The sequence below is a fragment of the Diadema setosum genome, chromosome 1 (genome assembly GCF_964275005.1).
Source record: "Diadema setosum chromosome 1, eeDiaSeto1, whole genome shotgun sequence".
In the NCBI taxonomy this organism is placed as follows: Eukaryota; Metazoa; Echinodermata; class Echinoidea; order Diadematoida; family Diadematidae; genus Diadema; species Diadema setosum.
Genome location: NC_092685.1, coordinates 50,035,430 through 50,059,973, shown reverse-complemented (window position 1 = coordinate 50,059,973; position 24,544 = coordinate 50,035,430). Strand labels below are relative to the sequence as shown.

At 38.1% G+C, this 24,544-nt stretch overlaps 1 protein-coding gene across 1 annotated transcript in view; it reads right to left on the bottom strand.

The window, feature by feature from the left end:
- Positions 1–9,459: 9,459 nt before the first annotated feature.
- The window catches only part of LOC140231782 (dipeptidyl peptidase 3-like), a 28,753-nt gene continuing 13,668 nt past the window's right edge, over positions 9,460–24,544 (bottom strand). The window contains exons 6-16 of the mRNA XM_072311939.1: positions 21,780–21,898; positions 20,728–20,858; positions 20,201–20,259; positions 19,668–19,862; positions 18,625–18,731; positions 16,574–16,729; positions 14,466–14,590; positions 12,782–12,902; positions 11,645–11,824; positions 10,363–10,528; positions 9,460–9,845 (exon numbers count right to left, since the gene is read on the bottom strand). Of these exons, the coding sequence (XP_072168040.1) occupies positions 9,700–9,845; positions 10,363–10,528; positions 11,645–11,824; positions 12,782–12,902; positions 14,466–14,590; positions 16,574–16,729; positions 18,625–18,731; positions 19,668–19,862; positions 20,201–20,259; positions 20,728–20,858; positions 21,780–21,898 (1,505 nt within the window). The 3' untranslated portion in view covers positions 9,460–9,699. The remainder of the gene's footprint in view (positions 9,846–10,362; positions 10,529–11,644; positions 11,825–12,781; positions 12,903–14,465; positions 14,591–16,573; positions 16,730–18,624; positions 18,732–19,667; positions 19,863–20,200; positions 20,260–20,727; positions 20,859–21,779; positions 21,899–24,544) is intronic.

Genomic DNA, 24,544 nt, shown 5'->3' with positions numbered 1-24,544 from the left:
ATCACTTTACAGCTGTAGGTCTGAAAAGAATTCAGAGGGTTTTTTTTTTCAGTTCTTCATATTAGAACTTACAGTGCATACGACTTGCTGTTACACATTAACCCTATTCTAACTGGGCTATTTGAGACCGAGTTTTTACTGGGGGGGGGGGGGGGGGGGTCAATTTGACCCCCCCTTCAGATCTCGGTCGCCGATCGCGCGATCGCCGCAAAATTTTGCCTGAACATAGAGCCGGATGTCAACTACAAGATTACATGGTCATACAATAGAAAAATTTTGATTTCATATTTTTTAATAAATTAATTATGCAAATTAACGCATGAAATCATATTTTCACCTATAACTCCATCAAAAAGACTGAAGGATTATTAAATTTTTGTGTCAGAGTTCCTCAAGACACATCAAAGAATTTTCTAGTAAAAAAATAGCGCAATCAAAATCATTTTCTTTTGTTTTTTATTGTTTTGTTAATTTCTTATGTATTTTATTGTTTTTTCGATCTTTTGTTTTCTATTGTTTTTTTGCCAAAATTTGTTGGAGGCACTTTTTCAAGCTTATCTACATTAGAATTGATTTATTTCAATGGTCAAAAGTTGAAATAATCTAATTTATATCAATTAAAAAAAAAAAAACACAGTTTGCATTGGATTTGCACACGAAATCATGAATTCGAGCGTTTTTCGGGTTGACATGCATATGCAAAACATTGCATAACTTCAGAACGGTGTACCCGGACGTCGCAAATTTGGTCTCAAAATATGCGGGAGACTCGAATGAAAAAAGTCATGAAACGACGCGGCAAAATCTTTGCGCGTTGCGGAATCATGGCGCGAAACGTCGAGGGGGGGGTCAATTTGACCCCCCCCCCCCCCCAGTTAGAATAGGGTTAAAGCTGTTTTTGTTTTTTTATATTAATTCTACATTTTAATTTCGGCAAAGCGTAATCCGATGGAATGTGTACAACACAGTAATATACATTGTATCTGCAGTGGGTGTTCAAAGGAGAGTATTAATGTATGTTATAACATGGTGATGTATCCTAGTCTCATGATTGCTGAAAGTTATCATGTGATCAGGCTTTTATTTTGCGTAAAGACCCAAATTTACTTTTCACTGGGCTTTCGTATACTAATGACCGGTGCAAACTTCCACTCATCTGCTCTCAGCTGCATTGCCTGTGTTTCATAATTATGCATTGCAATTGTTTGTGTGTGTCATTCACTTAGCCTGGAGCTGGGAATCTTGTGAAAATGGGGGCCACTGAATTCAAATCATGCTACCATTTTATAAAACAAATAATGCACATTACTTGGTAAGGCATTTGTAAATGTTATCCACCCCCTATAATTTTTAAACAGTCCAAAACACTCGGATTAAGTGTACCTCATGGTTTCTGACTGTTCTAAAGTTACTACCGAGTGGATACTGTGTAAGCTGTTATTTTCATTAGGGTTTAATTTTCGCAAATTTCCCGAATTGCAGTTGGATCGCGAATTTAACAACACGTGAAATTGTCTCCATACACTTTGTTAATAGAGCATTAACAGCGTACGCGAAAATAACGGCGTATACAGTAATTCTTTGTAACACCCTTGGTAATGTGCATTATTTGTATACTGAATGTGTGTGTTCACATTATTCCTCTCCTGGCAGTCGGTTATACAAGGGATCCTTATCTTTTCTCAAAGTAGGAAAAGTATGTAGATTCGTCATTCCTCAGATCTGAAATAGGGAGGATTTTTAGATTATGCTGTCAGCGTGGAGCTTGAATAGTCTCGCAAAAGAGTTGGAATTGTGAATTTAATGTGTAAATATGCTAGCAGCGAGTAAATATGAAATGAAAACCACTTCAGAAAACACACTTTGAGGGAAATATTTTGTGTCTGTTGCAATGTAGTTTGCCTGTATGAAGTGATACAAGATGCTGTTTTATCCTTATATCCTTTTTTTTTTTCATTTTTTTGTCAATAAGAATATAAAACTAGAATAGACTTGTCTTTATTACATAAGAAGACAACAACAAATCAACAGTGTGATCTCACCTGGTCACATCATGAAAAATATTACAACAGTACCATGGTCAATATATGTTTCTTCTTTACATTGTCAGGGGATTTTGCCACTTATTCCCCTCCCCCCCCCCCCCCTCCTTGGTTTTGTCCTTGGGGGTTTATGACAAAAGTCCCATGTTCTCAGTCAGTGATTTCATCATTCACGAGTTGTGGATCGAAGCCAAATTTGGCAATGCGGATTGTGAAAATGAGCAATAGCACGATCTATAACATCCAAATCTCTTCCTGTCTGTAATCCCACCCAATACGCTGAAGGACTTGGGAGTGATTATCCTCCCCCACCCTGCCCCCAATTTTTTCCCCACCAGGGAAGGGGAATGTGTGTTAGGAAGAAAGTTGGGAAGGGTTATTATCTGGAAAAGTGCACCAGTTTGTGCCAAGTTGTTCCAAGTATATCTGGAGTAGGTAATATTGATATGTGTCATATATACCAGTCCCTTTGGCAGGCATGGGGAACCACCAACTGTCAGAGCTAGATTACTGTGTGTCATTACTAGATTAGGGAGTGCAGCGTGCAATCGCACACGGGGATATTGTGTTGGGTGTCAACCAAGGACAGGCGCACATGATAAAGCTAGAGAGAGGGGAAAAATTACCTCATAGCATGACACTGAAACAATTAGGTGGTTAAACAATCAATTTGGGTCTATTTTTTTCAACAAGGTTGCTGACCTCCGTCAGTTTAGTCATGGAAGTGTCTGCGAATATACTTCTAGATAGACAGAAAGAGGGAGATACGTACAAGTGACTCCCATTATAACAAAGTCCTCAGGACTGGCAGTTCTTACATTATTTACACATCAGTATTTTGTTATAGCCGAACATATGAAGTGTATAAAGGTATATGAAGATGATTTTGGGACTGAAATTCTGTGTTGTAACCAAATGTCATCATAAACATGTTCATTGCAAAGGGAGCACCCTTGTGTGTGTTTGTGCGTGTGCGTGTGTGTGTGTACGTGTGTGCTGATTCATGTATAAACGTCAACTTCTAAGACAACTGGGGAAAATGCATGCTGGTCAGGATTGCAAAATCCAACAGAAAAGGGTGGAGCAAAGCAGGAACCTCTTATTCTTAGAATTTTCCAAAGAATGCATCAAAGAACACAGGAATAATACATCACGGCATATTTCTTTTGAACGAGTCACCCCACAACACACAGCTGACGCTATGCAATATGCCTGTCATCATTTTTTTTTTTATTTGTTGCTTCCAAAGCCCCAGTCCTGCATGTGTCGACAATAGATTACTAAAGGGGATTTGTTTTCACCACATATTGGCTTCCTGCTCCTTTGTGCTGAGTCAGAGGTAGATAACCCAGTCTGCAGATGGCAAGAGCTTCAGGTCGACATTGTTATGAGGTACATTTTACAACCAGTAACCTACATGGCACTATGATTTTTATGTGTGACCTGTAATGTGTTTAACCCTAACTACACTAGGCCGGGGGGGGGGGGGCCTCCGAGGTCCCCATCCCCGACGTTCCGCGCGATGTATTGCTATCGCGAAAAGCTATCGCCGCGATGTTTCATTACTTTTTTCTTTCCAGTCTCGCGCATCTTTTGACACAAAATTTACGATGCCCGGGCATGTGGTTCCAAAGTTGCGCATAAATATGTATGTGTATGTTAGACCAAAAACTGCTCAAGAACGTGAACTTGTGTACAATTTCAATGCAAACTGTGCTAACAGGCAAATTTCATAAAAGCATGATTATTTTGGGGTTTTATTGGTCAAAATCAATTAATAACATATTTTCTTGTTCGGAACAATGTCAAGGACAAATTTCATCTAAAAAACAATGAAAAACAAAGTCAAAAAACAAAGAAATGCATAAGAAATTCAAAAAACAATAAAATACTTAAGAAATTTTTCTGATGGCACAATTTTTGTTTCTCTTCAATTTGCTAAAAGAATATTTACACAAAAAATGTGCCTGTTTTGAGCTTTATTTAGTGATTTATATCAAATTGTCTGATTTCATGCATCATTATGCATAAATTAGCATAATTTAGGATAAATGATAATTTCTTGAAAAATTAACTTCATGGTACTTTAGATTACATCATAGACAATGCGTGTGCCAATTTTCGTCGCAATCGCGCGGTCAACGACCGAGATCTGGATGGGGGGGGGGGGGCTGGAAGGCCCCTCCGGCTCTATCATCTACCTAAATAGCCAGGCCTAGTAAGGGTTAAACTATAACAAAAGATCATGCCCTCCTGCAGGTCATACTCTCTTGGTACATATAGTTCTTGGGCCTCATATACATTAAACTAAACAAGAGAGAGAGAAGAAATATTCCACATGACGCACTCACAGACTGAATACATATGAAATAATGCTAATACATCATTGCTGAAGAGTTGGGGGAAAAAATGGTATAACCATCCATTCAGCTGTGATGCAATGACATCGAGTGACAAGATTATTCTGTTAAATATGGGTAAAACAAAATTCCAAGAGAGTATCTGCACCACCCAACCCCCTTCGGATGATTCGCTAAAACTGCAGTTTATCACTCCCAGCCAGTTTAGAAACTTGACATCTCTGAAACACGACACATTTCCTACAGCATCGCAAACAAGGATCCGTTTTCAAAATCAAATGACTGAAAGATGTTGTGAACATACAGAAAATTGGAAGTTATATGAAAGCTTAACTGAAATTTGATAACAGTACAAGCTTTTCATGTGAAAATTTCTTATGAAAAAATGGATAAAAAAGGTGGAATCAGCAAGAGAAGAGGTGGGAGGGGAAAGGTTTTGTTTCAAGATCTGGGAGTATGGTATAAAACATATTTTGCATTCTTGGGAGCACTATAAGGTATATATGCCTGGTTTTAAATACAGAAGAACATCACAGCTTTCAAACCTTAGCTGTTTGACTCTTTTCAGAATCACACAACATGTGACTTCACATTTACATGTACCATGACACCAATAGGAAATTTTAGGCGTATGTAATTGAGGCTCTGGTTTCATAATAACACCATGCCTTGGCTTTAAACGTCACAGTGTCAAAACCACACACATCGACACACCCAATCGTGACTCATGACCAGACAGAATTAATCCCCAAAAGAGATTAAGAGTAAGGCACCAGGCAAAGCCGGATTCACACAACATCCCGACACGGAAATGGCAAATCGCCAGCAGAAACAGGGACACAGTGAAAGGGGAGTTTTCCATTCATACTTTGGAGAGATTTTAATGATAATCCAGTTTTTTACTTTCACTTTCATCTCTCAATGTCCCCATGTACCATCCTTCTTGTATAGTTTTGGTTGAGATGGGGATTCATCTTTTAACTTTTTGCAAGATAATTAAACATTAAATAGCATAAATTCTAAGAGGAATTCAATGTTTATTTGACGAAAATCGGTTTTGAAATGGTGGAGATATCCACAAACAAAGTAAAAACAAAGCGATCCTATTAAAAAGTGGGTCACACCTTTTATTAGGGTCACTTTGTTTTGGATATCTCGGCCATTTCAAAACCAATTTTCATCCAATTAACTTTGAATTCCTCTTGGAATTGTGTGTTCTTCCACATTTCAGAAGAGGTTTCTCATTATTTCACACAAAAAAAAGTTGGAAACTTGAAGCCCCATCTAAACCAAAACAAATAACATCCCTTCCTCAAGTCAAGTGTACAATCAAATACAGAATACATCTTGGTTTATCAAAGGAGGCACAAAATGCTATCCCTCTTTAAACAGGAGTTTCAAGTGAAAACAAAATTTGCAACTAATATGCCATTAATTCTACAAATGACAAAAGCAAACTCACATTCTACTTAGGAAGAAATAAAGAAGTAAAGCTAAAACAATCAACATCACTAATTCTGTTCATTGCATACTTTGTGAAGTGATTATGTGCACTTGCGATTAACTCTCTTGGAAGTTTTGAGGTAGAATGAAACTCAAATTGAAAAGTTCACATCTTTCCTCAAAAGTCCAGCAAAATGCATCGAGGGAACAGAAAGTTCATTGTTATGTTCCTGCTTTTGAGTCTGAACATCTTTTGTCTGTCTCTTTGGACATGTCCGTGTATAGGGCAATCACAACTACCTGAGTGCATGATACTCTATTCCTGTAACAATTTCATCCTCCTCCAATAAATGCAAACCAAACCAAAAGTTCTTGAATGTGACAGATTCTTCTACAAAATATTTCAAGGGTTGTTACTGCATGTTATAATGTAAATTTCATGTAATGTCAGAAACTAATGAAGAGTTATTGTGATGGGCATAGATAGATCACTAATCAACCAAGAAAATAAAAACCTCTATGGCACACACTTTCAGACAGATTAGATATTAGTGATTCAAATGTGATTAAAACATGGAAGTTGAATACTGAAGAAATTATATTCATTTTCACTTATTTGAAAATCTAAGTATATCTAGAATCTACAAAAAGGTGATTTCTGGAAAAACAACAAAACAAGAGCACATAGCAGTACGCACTAAGATTTTATGGGTATGCAGAACTTAATGTACTTTCCATGTAAATGCATGGTGTTCCTTGGTTGAATAGCTAATAAAAACTAGAAAATCATTAGATGCAAAAAGGTTTTACCTAGAAGAATTTAAAACACAATTCTGAAACCACATACTCGAGTTTGTTACACACTTTATCAATGTCTTATTTTTAGAATCACATCCTCATGGCTAGAATGCTACCCAAAGACATTGGTGAAATATGTTTTGAATTTCTGGGAACATCACTCTGCTTACACATGCTGACCCAGATCTCCTTATAAACAATGATTCTCCCAGCAAAATAAACACTTGTTATACTGCACATAGGGAGGACATTTCAGTTTATTCAAACACAAAATAAGAATAACCACAACATGAATGAAAGGTACACAAAACATGATCCTTAAGTCTCACAACCTTCCTGAAGTCTTGCAAAGCCTTGCATTGGAGTGTACATTTCTTTGGATAAGCAAACAAACAAACAAACAAACAAACAAAAATCTAACTATGTTCTCCCAGGGCTTGTTAACATACAAGGAATTGTCATGACAACAGCACATCTGTTTGATCTTGCATTCCTCATAAAACCAATCACTCTTCACAGAGGCATATCATACTGTAAAAGTGGAAATACTCGCGGTGTTGAAATTTTCGCACATTTTGTGCAACCAGAAACTAGCGCGAAAATAAAAGCACGCGAATACTTTTGCTTGCCATATGTTGCAGTAGTTGATGTCTTGATTCCGCGTAATCAAAAACATGCGAAACTCTTCTTACCCCGCTGAGCGCAAAAAATTAGTTGCGCGAAAATAATATCCACTTTTACAGAATGACATTACAGTGTACTGGACCAATGGCATCTTATGACTATTTCCACACAAGTCTTGCCATGAAAATTGTTGAAATTGAAGACCCAGTAGCATGGGATACCACTGAGTGGGAGGGTTGGCCAAACTGGGATATATTTGAGAATCCCCGTCATGATTGTGTACAGCTTTATTACTGATCTCTATTTGAGTACATAAACAGCGGAAAAATCTTGACTGGGAGTTGACTATTACTGATGAGCGTATGCTTCAATGCACATAATCGCTGATGGGTGCTTTTCATGGTTTTCAAATGTACTAAGGTGGGCAGCAAATGAAGATGGATTCTACTGGGGCCACCCATGTTTCCCAATGATACTGGGTCTTTTGATATCTTCCAATATTTCACCGTGATAAAAGAAGAAGCACAGTGAAATTTGTAATGTATTCAAATAATACATTATTATGCAGATTTTAACTACTGCAACTACAAGAATTAGCAAAATACATTTTGCTTACTTTTCTATCAACAGTGTTGTACACTGGTACAACACTGTGAAACCACCTTCACTATACCAAACTAAACAGACCGCTTGGCAGAAGACTGTCCAATTATTTCAGAGGAGAATGAAAGTATGCAAGTGAATTTAGTAAATGCAGCAATATTAGTAGAATATATCAGTAAAGTTTGAGGAAAATCAAACATCAGTTCAACAGTCCTGAGTTTTTTTAAAGTTTTGGTGGTGCCATTGCTGGATAAGAAGACAACAACACTTTGTGATGTCATGCATGGAGACTGATATACAGCAAACAATCAGAGAATTCAACATATTTTCATGTTTTTTGCATAATGAAAAAGCACTTGACATACCTCTTTCAGAAAACAAGGGAAATTATATTATCCTTTACATTTACTACTAACAAGTCAAGGGATGTGTACTTTCATACAAAATTAAATTTTGTGGAATTTTCTTTATATCATTGTCCATGTGCCACATCCTGCACTGTTGCAGTCTTGTCATTCAGTGATGGCAGCACAGAAACTTCAAAAATTCCTAAATTTTGAACGGATGGTCCAATTTTTATCAAACTTCACTATGGGCTCTACTGCCATAGCTACATTCACTCAATCTACATGTATATTTTGGGATAAGTTCTCCTTTAAAGATAATAAAAAGTTTTGGTACCTCAAAGGTTTCCCTGAATTTCCGTGTTTCAGGTTAAAGTATCTATCATATAACACTGTGAGACTTACTCGCCCCAAAGTGCTCTCATTTCTTAGTAATCATGCAATTAACTGCGACCAGCAGCCCTATACGCATAGCGACCAGCAGCCCCATACGCATAGCGTAATGGGGCTTCGCATTGTAGCATTCAGGATCATGACAGATTTAGTATCGCGGGTAAATATCAACTTAAAATCCGCAAAATTCTTCAATTTGAAGACTTACCAATTAAGTTGAAGTCTTGAAAACAGGCTTCGGGCAACGTTTGGTTCTGCCTGAACTGACTGAATGTGCCTCTGTCGAGAGGACCTTGGGAGAGCTACATACACTGATTACTACGACCAGTGCATACGCACACATCACATGCGAACAAATTTCAAATCCATGAACGGATAGGATGTTTGTGTGCGCATGCGCTGGCCGTCAATTCAGTGTAGCTCTCCCAAGGTCCTCTCGACCGAGTCACATTCAGTCATCAATTCGAACAGAAAGGGACTATTGGCAGAACCAAACGTTGCCCAAAGCCTGTTTTCAATACTTTCAACTTAACTGGTAAGTCTTCAAATTGAAGAAATTTTTGGATTTTAAGTTGATATTTACCCGCGATACTAAATCTGTCATGATCCTGTAAGCTGCAATGCGAAGCCCCATTTAGCTATGCGTATGGGGCTGCTGGTCGCAGTTAGCTACACAGTATGCGTATGGGGCTGCACGCTGCTGGTTGCAGTTATCTCGCACAATACGTGTACTACCTCGCCGCCGTCGTACGGCGGCGGTTCTGGTACGAAACCATTATTGAATGATTACTAAGACATGAGAGCACTTTGGGGCGAGAAAGTCTCACAGTGTTAGTTATATGAAAGGTACTTTAACTTGAAACACAAACTAAGACAAGGAAATTCAGGGAAACTTTTGAGGTAATACCAAAACTTCATATTATCTTTAAGTAGCTTGATAAAGCCACTCGCTATTGGGTGCTAGTGAAGTGAACTTAACATCATACAGTTTTCTGACCTGCACATGTCGTGACTGACAAAAGACAATCTGATTGCCATACTACATATACTTGGCAGCGAATGAACATTCCCATGTCTTCCTTGATTCAATTTTTACTGAATGGATGGGAAGTGTGCCCTGTCCTTCTCCCACAAAGCCCTGATGGCTCTCTCCACTTCCTCGTCTGGAAACCTCTCGACGAAAGACTGGACAACGCCTGCAGCGGACTGGTCATACTCGGTAAGGACAACCTCTCCATCTGTGACACAGAGAGGGCGATATTTGTCACAAACGCACAGCAGCAGAATTTAAAACTACCTCTCACAACACAAACATAAAAAATCAACAGGCAAGTTGGAAAGACATTGATGAATATAATGCACACATTCAACTTATTCTTCGTGCAGCAAATATACCTTTTGGCTCTTATCAGAGTATGGCAAATATGTAGTGTTCTTATTGTAACACAAATAAACAAAATGATAAATAGATAATAAAATAATAATAAAACTTGGCATGCTTTGGAGATACTAAGGATGACTAGGGTATTGTGATCATGGTATAGAAAACAGTAACATGTACCCTAGTTCTGGTAAGTGTTGTTTTCTAAAATTTGCACAAGTAACATTATTCCATATAACCATGCATTACATCTTAGGAATGTCCATTTCATAGTAGCAAACACAATTTATCAAGCTAATCAGCCCAATGTTAACACTTCCCAGAAGACTGAGAAAACTACCAAGTGTTAACAATTCTGGAGGTCAGAGACTAACCTGATCCGACAAAGGTATTGCACTGCACAAAGATCCTGCGGGGCTGCTTTCGATCAAGAACCACCTGACGCAGGGACAGGAACTTCTCCGGCGTGCTGTCGTCGACAACACTGTAGCCATTGAAGAAGGCTTTGCCTGTCTCAAAGTCTCCAAGGGACTTGTAGACCTATGTTGAGAAAGAAACAGGGAAAAAAATTATTATAAATGACGCTTAATTTCTAAGAGGGACAATTTTGCAACGACATTGAGCACCACATGACAGAAAGGAGGAAGTGGAAGTTTTGGAAGAAAAACACTGTACAAACTACCATTGTTTTGACAATGTATCATATGTCGTGAGTGACTCTGCTCAAAATATCTACAGTATTTTGTATCTTTACATATCTTCCCAGATGGAATAATCTGATTCCTTTCATACAAATTTGACATAAATCATGAGTTGATCACTTTGTATGCAAATGCAAACAAGGTATTGGTATATGAGTGATGTCACAGTCAGGTGTTTTAAGCCTACAAAGTCCCATATGACACCTGACATTAACAACAATGATACAATGCTTTTATGGCACATATCACTGCCACTGCATCTCTTATGTGCTTTAGGGAGGAAAAATAGGACAGGAAGATACTATCAAATGCAAATGTAAGTCATTTAAAATGCTTTTTGGATAAACATGTCTTCAGGATGGTTTTACACTTGGGTGTTATGAATGATTCTTTCATATGAGATAGAATAGTACCAGGTATTCCAAAGTGAAGTGTAACATGAACAGAACATCCACCTCCATAAAATTTGGTTTGAATATCAGGACAGTACTAAAGAGATTTCCAAGCTGATCTGAGATTGTTGGAGGGCACATACTTCACCAAAGATTCACCGATATATTCTGGAGCTCCTGAATGTAGATACTGGTAAGTACCAAGCAATAACATCATGTTAGTGACGTAATCATTGTCCACTATCACTCATACATTTCTCTTGATGTAGTACTGTGGATACATTAATTTTGTTGTTGCTGTTTTGTCATGATCAAAAAAAAAAAAAGGGGGGGGGGAGGGTGGGCTATATTGAAAATAATTTGCCCAAGCCAGTACTGATATCAATTCAAAGATAAATACAGTATAAACAGATCAAACAGTATCATTATTTAACATTTACACTAATACACTGTCTCCATGAGGGAGCTCATAAGAAAAGAGGAAGAAGAGGACAAGAAAGGATTTCCTTCATAATGACTTTATCCTCAAGGTGAATTTTGCTTCACTACGACATATCACATACCTGCAGTTTCCTGAGGAAAGTACCAATGGCCTCCTTTCCGACCGTCTCAATCTTGGTGCGGTCAATCTGAACGACCACATCGTCCTTCCCGTCCTCTCCCGTGGTCCTGGTCACTGTGACCAGACCCTGACCAGCCTCCAGCAGCACTCGTAGGATGACGTATCGAGCCTGCATGTGAGCCTACACGTGGGGACATAGCACAACCACAGAGGAAAAAACTGGGGGGTTTATACAGCCCTTGAAAACAACAACAAAAAAGTTTTTACAAATCTACATCCTATGACTTTATACACTATATATTCAATGAGGCTATTTGTGATTATGTTCATGACTGGAATCAAGTAAGTGTGCACATGCCTTTGCTATATTGGGCAAGCTTCAAGCAAAGTGCATAGTTATCAGGAACTATCTTTTTAATCATATCAAGAAGTGAACAAAAAACTTTTATTAGTACGTTCCATCCAGTTTGTCCATTAAACCACTAGACATCGAGTTACAAATGAAATCTATTTTATGATCAATATTCATTGAAGCGTATAGTACAATGTTCCTGGTTGATACCATCTGCTGACTATTGCTAGTCACCTGGGGCGAACTACCACGGGTCGGCATCATTCGTCTATTTTCTTGTGTGGGTATGCAGGTGGGCCATTTCACCAGGTTAGCGCCCTGCTCTTTCCAATGAATGAATGAAGTGCTGGGATCTTTAACATGAGTGAGTTATGGCCAACTCACACAAGGAACCATTCATTTAATGTCCTATTCTAGGGACAGAGTGTTTTTGCCTGTTACTCGAGGGGGCGTAATACTTATACACGACATTGCTCAGGTAGACACAGGAATTGGACTCAGTATCCTTGGATCTGGAGGCTGACATGGTACCAACTGAGCCAAATCACTGCCCTATGTCCTATCAAACAAGGGTCCAGGGCCCCATTTCATAAATCTTGTTGTCAATAACGAGTTACAATAGTTGCTATAAGCTACTGAAATCCTTGCATCTGATTGGCTGAGAGCTAATTTGTCATAGAAAAGTGGCAGTTGTTACTGATAACAAGTTAAATGAAATGGGACCCAGGTCTGAAGTACATCATTATACAGCGAACCAAAGATATGATCCATTCCAGAGAGACTCACTTGTCTCCATGTCTTAGTCTCCGGTGTGTAGAACTCCAGGCCCAAGATACCAGCTCGCACCATGTTCAGCCAGTTGACGTAGATGATGTCATCGGCCATCTGACCCTCGTGGCCAAAGATTCTACACGCACCCACACATGATTATCAAACACAAGTGATTAGTTCATAGATGTCAATTTGGATGGTTATTAATTTAAGAGTGTCTTTATCAAACAAATGAAGTTAACTATTATGAAAACAACTTAATGTCACGTAGAATACTTGCCTCATTACATCATATGACCCAAATGCTGCTGACAAAGGATGTTTCATGCACATTCAAGAACACAGCAGGTCTCTTTAATTTAGCATCTCTTTTCCAGACTGTCACATGAACTTCTCCAGATGTATTTATTCATGGACAATTACCCATTCACAATTTCTTTCCACTTTTCAAACATAAACCTAGAGCAAAAATACATCTTTAATGATTTGCTACTAAATCATTTCCTTTTTCTTTCATGGATTCTTCAACAGGTCCAAACTAAAATCACATATGCATTTACTAGCATAACATTTTACTCACCTACGAATCACTCAAAATGGCAAACTTTAAAACAGCTACACTTCAATCTCAAGCACGTAGGCCAAAACAAAAACCCTATTATCTACCATGCCCTGTTCAGAAATAGTTACTTATCAGTAACTGTGTAACTACCTGGGGTGGTATTCTGAGGCCGTAATTAAGTCTGTAATTAACTTCGTAATTAACTCGAGAAGTTAATAGGCCCTTAATCATGGGCAAAATCAGTATTCCGAGGATGTAATTAAGGTATGATTAAGTCCCCTATGATTATCTTAGGCTCCTCCCATCTAATTGTTATTCCATCCAGTCAGACGCGTTGTTAGAAGCCAAAATGATGATTACGCGCGCAAATATGCCCTCAATGCACGCTCCTCCACACACCCCCTGTAATTACAACGCAAGAGCTCCGTGCGCACACTCCGGTCTTTGATTACAACCCTTCAACTATCCACGCGAAGAGCTCACCTAAAATGACAAAATTCCTCTAAGATCGCCTATATTTCTTCTTTTCTATGAATTTTATGGATACCATGACAACAAGACTCAACCGCTCCTCGGTTACCGAAGACGGTAAGCATCGTTTTGGCCGAGAAAAAACGCTGTAATGCGTGATATCGGAGTAGTTAATGACTCTCTTTGGTATCATTAAGTTTTCCATTAACTTTCATACTTAATCACACGCTCAGAATACCGATTTGTAATCAACTCTGTGATTAAGTCCTCTTAGAGTACACGCGCGTCAATATGCGCAAGCGCGTAAGACTTTCCCGCCAAAACGCTTGTTGTCATGGTAGTTAATAGACCCCCTACTTAATTAAGCTCTCAGAATACCAATTCGGTAATTAAGTGCTAATCAGACACTTAATAAGTCCTCAGAATACGGCCCCTGTGAATTAATTATATATCAAGAAGTTGTTCTACTGTAAATATTAAGCATGAATGTCAATAATCTAAAACTTGATGTTAATATCCCATTTTCTGTCTTTTTGTAACTATCATACTGTATAAATCAGTCTTACTACAAATGATGCAAACTTAATGCACAATTCAACCATTTGGTTGTGATCGACGACATACGACAGTAAAACCCTTATGCAATTCAATCCAATCAATACTTACTTGAGCGCATCCCTGGAGATACACAGATAGAGACCGACACACTCTGCACGACACTCCTCATACGGAGATGCAATCACTGGAAATTTGGAATCCCACACCTCTCCATGCTTGTACCATGACGATATCTAGGATTTGAAAGTGTTTGCAGTGTAGTCCAGTTTTGGTTATTATACCTCGTCTCCGGAGAAAACTGCTATGTGGTGTTGAAAACGGTTGATTCTGATACCGATGATCGCATGGGCTCACAAAGCTTACAAAGAACGAGTAAAACTTATTAAGATTTTCAATGCCTAAGAATACAAACATTGCTTTGGACATGAGAGATCAGGACAGTCTTTTTAATTACAACAATAATTATGTGCCAAAATGATTTGATCTTGATATTCTTGCCTAACATCTTCTTTACAAATATGCACCTGATTACCGTATTCGCCGGCGTATAGGCCGCAGTATTTTTCAGAAAAATAAAAGTGAAAAGTCGGGGTGCGGCCTATCTGGCGGCAAAACCAAAATTGGTCTCTGCAACCCGGCAAATCGGGAGTAAAAACTAACACATTTATGCATGTATGGGACTACACAATAGGCAACCAAGGAGGCAACCATCCCCCGATGATATGAATACCGGTATATAAATCTTACAAGCAAAGCTGCATTCCGTGTTTGTTCCTCATCAGTATGTCCTCTTTGTCTTTTCTATGAAATTTTGATGAGGTAAAAATAAAACTTAAGCTCAAAGCGTAGCGCTGTGCTAACTAATAATGAGTAATAAAGTGTTTGGTCAGAACCTGTCTATTACGTGATTACCTGTCTGTTACAATGAACCTGTCTTAGCTATGACAATGTACCGTAGTACCTGTCTATACATGATTACCTGTCTATTACATGAATACCTGTCTACTATTTTACAATGTATATTGACCGATTCTGTGACGCGCTATGTGTATTTTTGGCATGGGCGCAGCCATAGTGGGTGTATCAGCCGACCCCCCCTCCGCACTCCCCCACCCCTCTCCCTACATTAGCACGCGCGCAGAATGAAAAACTGCTTTAGCCAATAGGCGTCTCGTACTGAGTGCGCGAATGCTTGCTTAGCGCGCGAACCTTTGTTACAAGTGCGTGATAAACATGTTTGCCCGGGGGTGGGGGAGAGCAGGGGGGTCGGCTGATACACCCACTATGGCTGCGCCCTGTGCCGTAAAATGTCTGCTGCCCTCAACGAACCCGAATCGGTCAATACCTGTCTATAGACTGTACAGACAACCACCTGTCTATTACATGAATACCTGTCTACTATATTACAATGTATCTGTCTATAGACTTGCATGTACAGACAACCACCTGTCTAGTATGCTATTACAATGTGACTCGATCGACTAGCAACTCGCACACCTGTGGTGTATGTTCTCTAGCGTTAGATTTCCTCCTGTCCCTTTCCCTCATTTTCTCTCTTTTGCTTTTGTATCATTACACATTATTTTCAATGTACTTTTGAGCGTGTTTTGTTCATTTTTGTTAAGTTATTACCTCACTGGCAAAAATTTGGAGGTGAGTTTTTGTTCGAGTGTTTGTTCGAGTTTTTCGATTGAACGATGTAAATACGACGTGTGTGACAATGTTAATGTGTGCGAGAACATCATATTTTGTATGGTACCCACTTGTTTATTTCCGTGAAAATTTAAGTATTTTTTTACCGTAAAGTGTCTTCATCATTCCTCTTCAAGCATCAGGTTTTCACGTTTCTTTTCAGTATTATTATTTTTTTTTTTTTTTTTTTTTTTTTTTTTTTTTTTGCGTTGCACAAATCGGGGGTGCGGCTTATACGGCGCTGCGGCCTTTGCGCCGGTGAATACGGTACCTCTGAATAAAAAAAAAGTCATTAACAGCTACGTATTGCCAATTGAACAAAGGTGACACACTTTCCTCATTAATAGTGTTTGCCTAAGCAACAACAAATTGTCAACCCTAATGATGATGATGATGATGACGATGACAATGACGAAAACGACGACGATGACAATGACGACGACAACGACAACAACAACAACAACATGAAAGATACAGGAATGAAAAGATTTCTCGGGGTGGGAAACATTTAACGAGAGGTATACCTTTTCACCAGTTTCCGTGTGTCTGACTGTGTCACGGTCAAAGTTGAAATTGCCCTTGTCGTCTTCCTTGAAGAGTTTGCCGCTCCCATGTCCGAGCAACTCATGCAACCCGACCTGCACTTCAAAGGATGGTCCCTTCAGTTTCTTGTAGTACTCCTGTACCAGAGGGAGCAGCAAAACCATCAACGATGAAATATTTATGGCATTATAAAAAATTTGCAACAGAAACACAACATACACTAGGACAGAATTCATTTGTGACTGTGCCTTCTAGCATGAATATGAAGATCATTGTACACAAATATGAAACAGAAATAGGCAACATACAGTGTGCCATTGTGCAGTATGCAAAGCAGAACATTAAAAATACTTGAGAATTATTTCTGATGAAGTAGGCATATGCAAGGTGTTCTACGGTCCATTCAATCACATAGTTCACACAAGTTAAAGGTCCAGTTTACCTTTGCTAGTTGTCATTTTAAAAATGTTCAAGATGTCACATTTGATGCATATGCATACAACATTGTAGGTCAGTTGTATCACAAAACATCCTGCCATAATTATAAGAATTTTGCAACGAAACCTGAAATATAAGGAGATATCACTATTTTTCTCAATAAACAGTAACTGTAGATGATTTAGTCTGAAAACAGTTTTATTATAACCATTGTTCACATTTAACATTGATTATACTAATTCAAATTTTTTACATTGGTTGTTTCTGTCCCTAATTCACATTTTAGAAATATTTTGAAGCACTAATGCTGGGTTTTTATTTCATCTGCAAATGGTAAACTATGCCTTAAGACTTTGTCAAAAGGCAGGGATCAACATTAGCAGAGACCTGGTGGCAACAGGCCACTAAGAATTGATGTCGGGCCACCAAACTTCCAAGGAAGCTATCTTTTGGTGGCCTGATTATTAGATTATCGGAGCTAATATTATATATATTTCTTTTCATTTCAGGCCACGGCATTTCCTTTCCGAGCCACCAAAATTCTAAATTTAAAGAATTTTTCAGTGGCCAGAATGGGCCACGACAGAAAAAGATTAGTGTCGAGCCCTGCAATGGGAATACGTATGAAAGAATGCACCACTTACACGAGTATTCTGTTTACACCACATAGATCCCTATCATCACATTTTAGAAATTGGGACAGCCATCCAATTTTGTGAGTGGTTGAATTCTTGATAAAAAATTCACAAGGACAAATTGAAAAAGATTACCATATTTTGAGAGAAACATGAGTGATCTCTAAATTTGGAGACAGAATATAACATATTTGCTTGAGGGGACATGATATATTCATGAATATCCATTTTCCCAATTTAAAAAAAAAAAATAAATAGAAAAGCACTCAGAAATTACAGACCTCTGCCTAGCAGCTCATTTCCACCCATATGTGCATAACTAAAAATCGCCCAATTTTTTAATGATAAAGAAGCCTTACCTCTATTCAGCTTCTGTTGCGCAGCGCCTCGAGCAGGGGACAAACCTTAGTGTGATTATGCAAACCTCATATACGCGCAGCTTGAACTCCCAAGTTAATGACCCTATTTGCCAAAAGATAAAAAATCTTTCAAAAATTCATAAAAATTCCTGGATCACTATGAAAATTTAATCATCTGCTATCTGTCTCATCATCAACTTTTCCTGTAAGTTTCACTAAAATTCGTTCAGAAATTTTGGAGTCATTTTGCAAACAGACAGACAAACAAACGCTGATAAAAAAATAACCTCCTTGGCAGAGATAAAAATCCTGCAAACTATACCATGTACGCAGTATTTACTTGCATCTGCAGCTCCCTACCATATTCACTTAATGTGTAAACTATTTTGAGTCATTTTTGCTTGGGGGAACAGGATTATCTTTCTGCATTTAGGAAAAACAAAATAATAAAAAATCTGCATAACAAAAGAGTTCATACTTAAAAAACTTTTTCTATATGATTTGCAGCAGTTCATTCAATACATTAGGCAGGAAGCACTGGTCAACAACGGATATTTGGGTAAGACTAAGAAGTCTCCTCCGGAAATGATTTTCAAGTACCTTGTCTTCATCAGTGAGGAAGGTGACTTTCTCCTCCTTGCCGTAAGCAGACAACACGTTGCCTAGCGACACATTCTTGTATCCATCATCCTGTCTGATGTCATCATCTGCCAACAAAAATGTTACATAGCAAAAGAACAAAAAAATGACCTCTCATACAATTCTGTACCACGGGAAACATACAGAGTTTCAATGATCATTTGTCAAGGGAGAAAAACAAAATACTAAAAAAAAAGATGAATATTTCCTGAGCCAATATGCAAATATATTGCAAGCTCATAACATTAATCCTCAAAAGAAAGTGTTACTAGTATGTCTTAGCTTTCTGCCAAAAGGTCCCTTAGCATACTTGGGAGGTACGTTACCACAAATTTACAACAAAATTACATTATTCACAATCACCATCCCCTAAAGTTAAGCAGAACAATGGATACCCAGATAATCTTTGACTGTGAGCTACACAATTGTGAGATAATTTGATTCCAGACTGTAAAAAACTTCTTCTCAACTAGATTTTAATCATAAACTTCAAACGTATGTTATTTGATTTTATATAACCGGGATATAAAGCTCCATTTCACTTGCCACGGTAACCTATTCGTTCTGGAAACCTGATATGCCAGGCTCCTGTAGTGTCACCTTAGACAAGAAGTGGGTATACCAGCTTCCCAAAATGTACACAAGTGTCGTGGTCTATATTCATGTTTAGTTGTATTATACTGAGTAGAAAAATAACTTTTAGCTAAAGAATACAGTTTCTGCTCTTGGCAGCTGTCACTATAATACACCATATATCTAGCAAGTCTTACTTTTTGCGAATCAAGATTTGCCAACAATTTCGTGGGTAGTTAACTTCGCGATTATGGAGTACAGATATGAACAGAAAAATGTATGTGTGCACATCTATGTCATGATTAGAGTAAATATTTTCGCGTGTTGATAAATTTGAGAATAGCATCCAACTTGTCAAATGCGCAAAAACAAAAAGCTTGCAAAACATATAGCATGCACCGTAACATCCTAGTACATCACATATTGCTCACAGTTTGGAATGTTGATGCCTGCTGGAATTCCCGAGGAAGCGTAGCTGAGGATGTCGAGTGAGGTGAAGTCCGGCCTCAGAAACTTGTCCTTCTCGTACTCCTTGGGCCATGGTAACTGGGGGAGGAGCTCCTCAGCGCTAGCAACTAGTGTGGCGAACTTGGCACTCATCTCCTTGTTCACCATGGCAACAAAGCCTGCCGAATAAGAGAGAGAAATTTTCAATTTTCATGTTTGGAAAATGCATGAAAAAGAGATGCGTACCTGCATCAGGAGGACTATTACTGATTAAGAGCATATACCCATTTAAGCATCCGTGCATGACATTTTGGTCCTCACATATTCCAAGTATTTAACCCCACCTGTTGCTTCAAGGAGAACAAATGTTTGAAATATTTGAAGAAATATTTGGAAATACAGTGGCTTTAAAGGGCACACCAATCGTATGCACCCAAGCATAAAACTCTAGTTTGTGGTGGACAAGGTCCAGCCAACATTTCTTCCTTCTGTTTTTCTTTACCATGTCTAATCTTACCTTCCCATTCTCCACGACTGCCAAAGGGATCACGGTAGCTCTCAATGAAACCAATGTACCTACAAAACAAAACAGGGGGGAAAAAATGGCTTATACTTCAGAAACATTTCATAACTTCACAGCTTGCAAATATATCCATATGCAAAGCTCTGCCATCATATCTATGAAGTCCTGAAAATTCCATCAGCAAGTGAATGTTCTTGGAAAAGAAAAGGTGATATATCCCACTCAATATTTCACAGATTACATGATTGTATTGATTAGAGGGGGATATACAGGCTGTAACATCGCTACAGCTGTAATAGTTAACCATGCAAACAGGAATGACAGACAGAGATATTTGGCATGGCGTTGTGTATTCGATCTCTTCTGTCAAGTAGTGTCAGTAACATCTCTGCCGTCTTTCTAATTAAACAGAATTACGCTGCTCTGTAAGAAAGACATGTTCACATAAGAAACTAATAAGGTTTGTACTTCGTAAGGAATTTTCGGCAAAAGGTTTCATTCCATCCACTCTCCCTCCTTACGTTTCAACAATGGGTCCCTTGTCTTTGATCCAAAATCTGGAGCCTTCCTTGTGGGCATCGATGGAACCATTGCTGAAGCTCTTCACATAGTTTTCCATCATGGCTCGTTCGTTCTCATTGGCAGCCCATTCCTACAAGACATGGAGAGTGTCAGCATTACAACGGCATCCAGTCTGACACGGCAATCTCTAAATATTTTCCCCTCTTGCACAAGACGAACAAGATTAGGAATGACCTGAAGTCCCCATTGTGAAAAGTGTCAATCTATTATTAAATCAAGCTTTCATCCGTCCCCTGAAGAAAAAAAAAAGTGCCTAAACACAATCTGCTGTTCTTTGTGGCATAAAATGTACTGAATTCTCTTATCTATCATAAATGTCTTTTTCGAACTAAAGCAGACTAAAACCAGGACTTTCCAATCAACATGCACCATAATGTGGAAATAAATTTTGTAAGGCATCTACAACTAATGCCGTTTTGACAGCAAGCCCATGGCAAATATTCACCAAGCATAGCAAATAAAAGCATTTTAATCAGATATGCTTCAACATCATTTCAATTATTATGAAGACAGTCAAACCCACACTGCCTTGGACATCTCTGGGTCAGATTATTGCACATTTGTGAACATTTAATGACTGAAAGATCAGCTGAGATCAATTACGGTCATAATTGCTGTAAAAGTGAAAATTTTTGTGTGAGTGATTTTTTGGGCTTAGCCGAGTTCAATGAATTGCTTGTTTTTAATCTCGCAGAATCAAAGTATAACCCAGCATTACATACAACAAGCAAACAAATTTGCATGCTTGATTTTTTTTTTTTTTTTTTTTTGCAAGCTCCCCATTGTGCAAAGCTTCCACACCACAAAAACTTCCACTTTTACAGTATTGCTAGAAATTGGTCAAACACAAACATGAACACAAATATGTTTCTATTAATAGGTAGGCAGCATGATGATAGTTCTCCTTGGATCCTTTTTTTTTATCTGGTAGAGACAAATGTAAAATACCCATAAAAGAAACAAGATTTAGGACATTTGAGGATAGTCTTACCCCGGCTTTCCCGAGGTTGTCAACTACGCCTGCCATGAGCGGTCCGTAGTCTCCACGGGTCACGTTAAAGGTCACGCCCTCAAAGTCAAATGACCCAAACTCAATGTCACAGTCACCACCTAGAGGGAGTATGACATAAGGGGATAAAAGGTAAACCAAAGAATATCCACAGAAATACCAACTTATCACATTGTATATTCCAACCAACTTAATAAATTGTATATCCCTAGCAATCTACTGTCTACATCACATCACATTTTTATACTAGCAGTATTTTCTAGTTGATCACAATCTCATCGCATTTTTCTTCTTGAAACATGGAACAATTACAAACAAGGAAAAGTAGAAATTACGCGGTGCGTAATATATGTCCCCGCCGGAAGTAGCATTTTGTAGCAAAATGTGCAATATAGGTAAAAAATCAAGGTCAAAGGTCAAAGAAGTCAAAGGTCAAAATTCTGTGTAAAAATTTTGAAGCCCTCACCTAGTGCCATCACATAAAGCAAACGGAATCAAAATCGGGTTAGAAATGGCGAAGGAGTAGCATTTTATAGCCAATGTACAATACAGGTCAAAAATCAAGGTCAAAGGTCAAAGAAGGCAAAGGTCAAAATTCTGTGTAAAGTTTTGAAGCCCTCACCTAGTGCCATCACATAAAGCAAACGGAATCAAAATCGGGTTAGAAACGGCGAAGGAGTAGCATTTTGTAGCCAATGTACAATACAGGTCAAAAATCAAGGTCAAAGGTCAAAGAAGGCAAAGGTCAAAATTCTGTGTAGAAGTTTTGAAGCCCTCACCTAGTGCCATCACATAAAGAAACGGAATCGAAATCGGGTTAGAAATGGCGAAGGAGTAGCATTTTGTAGCAAATTGTACAATATAAGTCAAAAATCAAGGTCAAAGGTCAAAGAAGGCAAAGGTCAAAATTCTGTGTAGGAGTTTTGAAGCCCTCACCTAGTGCCATCACATAAAGCAAACGGAATCGAAATCGGGTTAGAAATGGCGAAGGAGTAGCATGTTGTAGCAAAATGTACAATATAGGTCAAAAATCAAGGTCAAAGGTCAAAGAAGTCAAAGGTCAAAATTCTGTGTAGAAGTTTTGAAGCCCTCACCTAGTGCCATCATATAAAGCAAACGGAATCAAAATCGGGTTAGAAATGGCGAAGGAGTAGCATTTTGTAGCAAAATGTACAATATAGGTCAAAGGTCAAGGTCAAAGGTCACGACTGAAATTCTGTGTAGAAGTTTTAAAGCTCCCATGTAGTGCTATCATATAAAGCAAACAGAATCAAAATTGGCTCATAAATGACAGAGAAGTAGCAAATTGAAGATTTTGATCACACACGGACGCACACACGGACGCACAGACGGACGCACGGACGGACACATGGACGGACGCACGGACGGACGGACGGACACACGGACACACACACGTACGGAGCCCGTTTCATAGTCCCCTGCTCGAACTCGTTCGGCGGGGACAACAAAACTGTCAGCAGTCAGATAGTTTGCTTTGTTTGTTTGCTTTGTTTGCTTTTATTTCTGCATTCAATCAGATGCAATTTGAATGCAAACTTCAAAAAGTACAAAGACAAAGAATAACAAGTGCAGTGAAATAAATCGATAACAGTACATAAATAGATTCACATAGGTGATTGCATTGAGCAATGTAGATACACAGTAACATAAAATAAAATATACAGTATTTTTCAATAAACAACAGAGATAATTGAATGCAGGAGACCACCATCATAAGCGATTAAGCTTGAAATGGATGGAGGCCTCATAAAATGACTATCCAACGACATAACTCTCTTGGAGGAAGGTGATCAGGTGAGTGCTGTGCAGTTGCAGGTGAGAGTGCAAGATGCAGTTGAAGGAAGAAAATAGAGATTGACAATAAGATGTCAATCTATACTATAAATATTTGTTAGCTCAATTGGTTTGGAGAATATAATTGTATCAAATATCGTTTAAGTGAAGCTTTCAAAGAATAAATACTTGAACAAGACTTTATATTATCCGGGAGATTATTCCAAATATCCGGACCCGAATGTCTTATAGATTTATGTGTCACTAATAATTTGGGATTCAAAAGGTGGAAATTTCTACATATACGAGTAGGGTACGAATGGACAGAAGTATTGAACCTAAACATGTTATCAAACGATGATGGAAGTTGATGATGTATATATTTGAACATAATTACTGCTACTTGAATAATATTCAAATCAAAAACCTTCAATGTTTTAAGCTCATGAAATAAAGAATCAGTATGAGCCAGAAAATGCGATCCTGTACAAATACGTGTAACTTTCTTTTGTAATTTAAATATAGAATTTATTTTGGTAGAGCCGCAAGTACCCCATACAACATTGCAATAACTTATATATGGAAGAATTAAGGAATTATATAATAGAAATAAAGTTGAACGAGGAAGAAAGAACTTCAGCTTGGAAATTATCCCTATATTTCTAGAAATACACGTTGTAACATGATGTAAATGCTCATTCCAAGTCAAACTTTCATCTATATATACTCCTAAAAATTTTGAATTCATTTTCTTTTCTAATGGGATATCATCAATATTAATATGTATCAACGTATCTTCATTGTGAGAATGAAGTTTGAAATGAATAAAATGAGTCTTTTTTATATTCAAAGAAAGTTTATTAGACTTAAACCAATTTGATACTTTACTAATTTCAATATTTAAAGTGTCATTTAAAATCTTAAGATCTTTATGGGAATAAAATATATTCGTA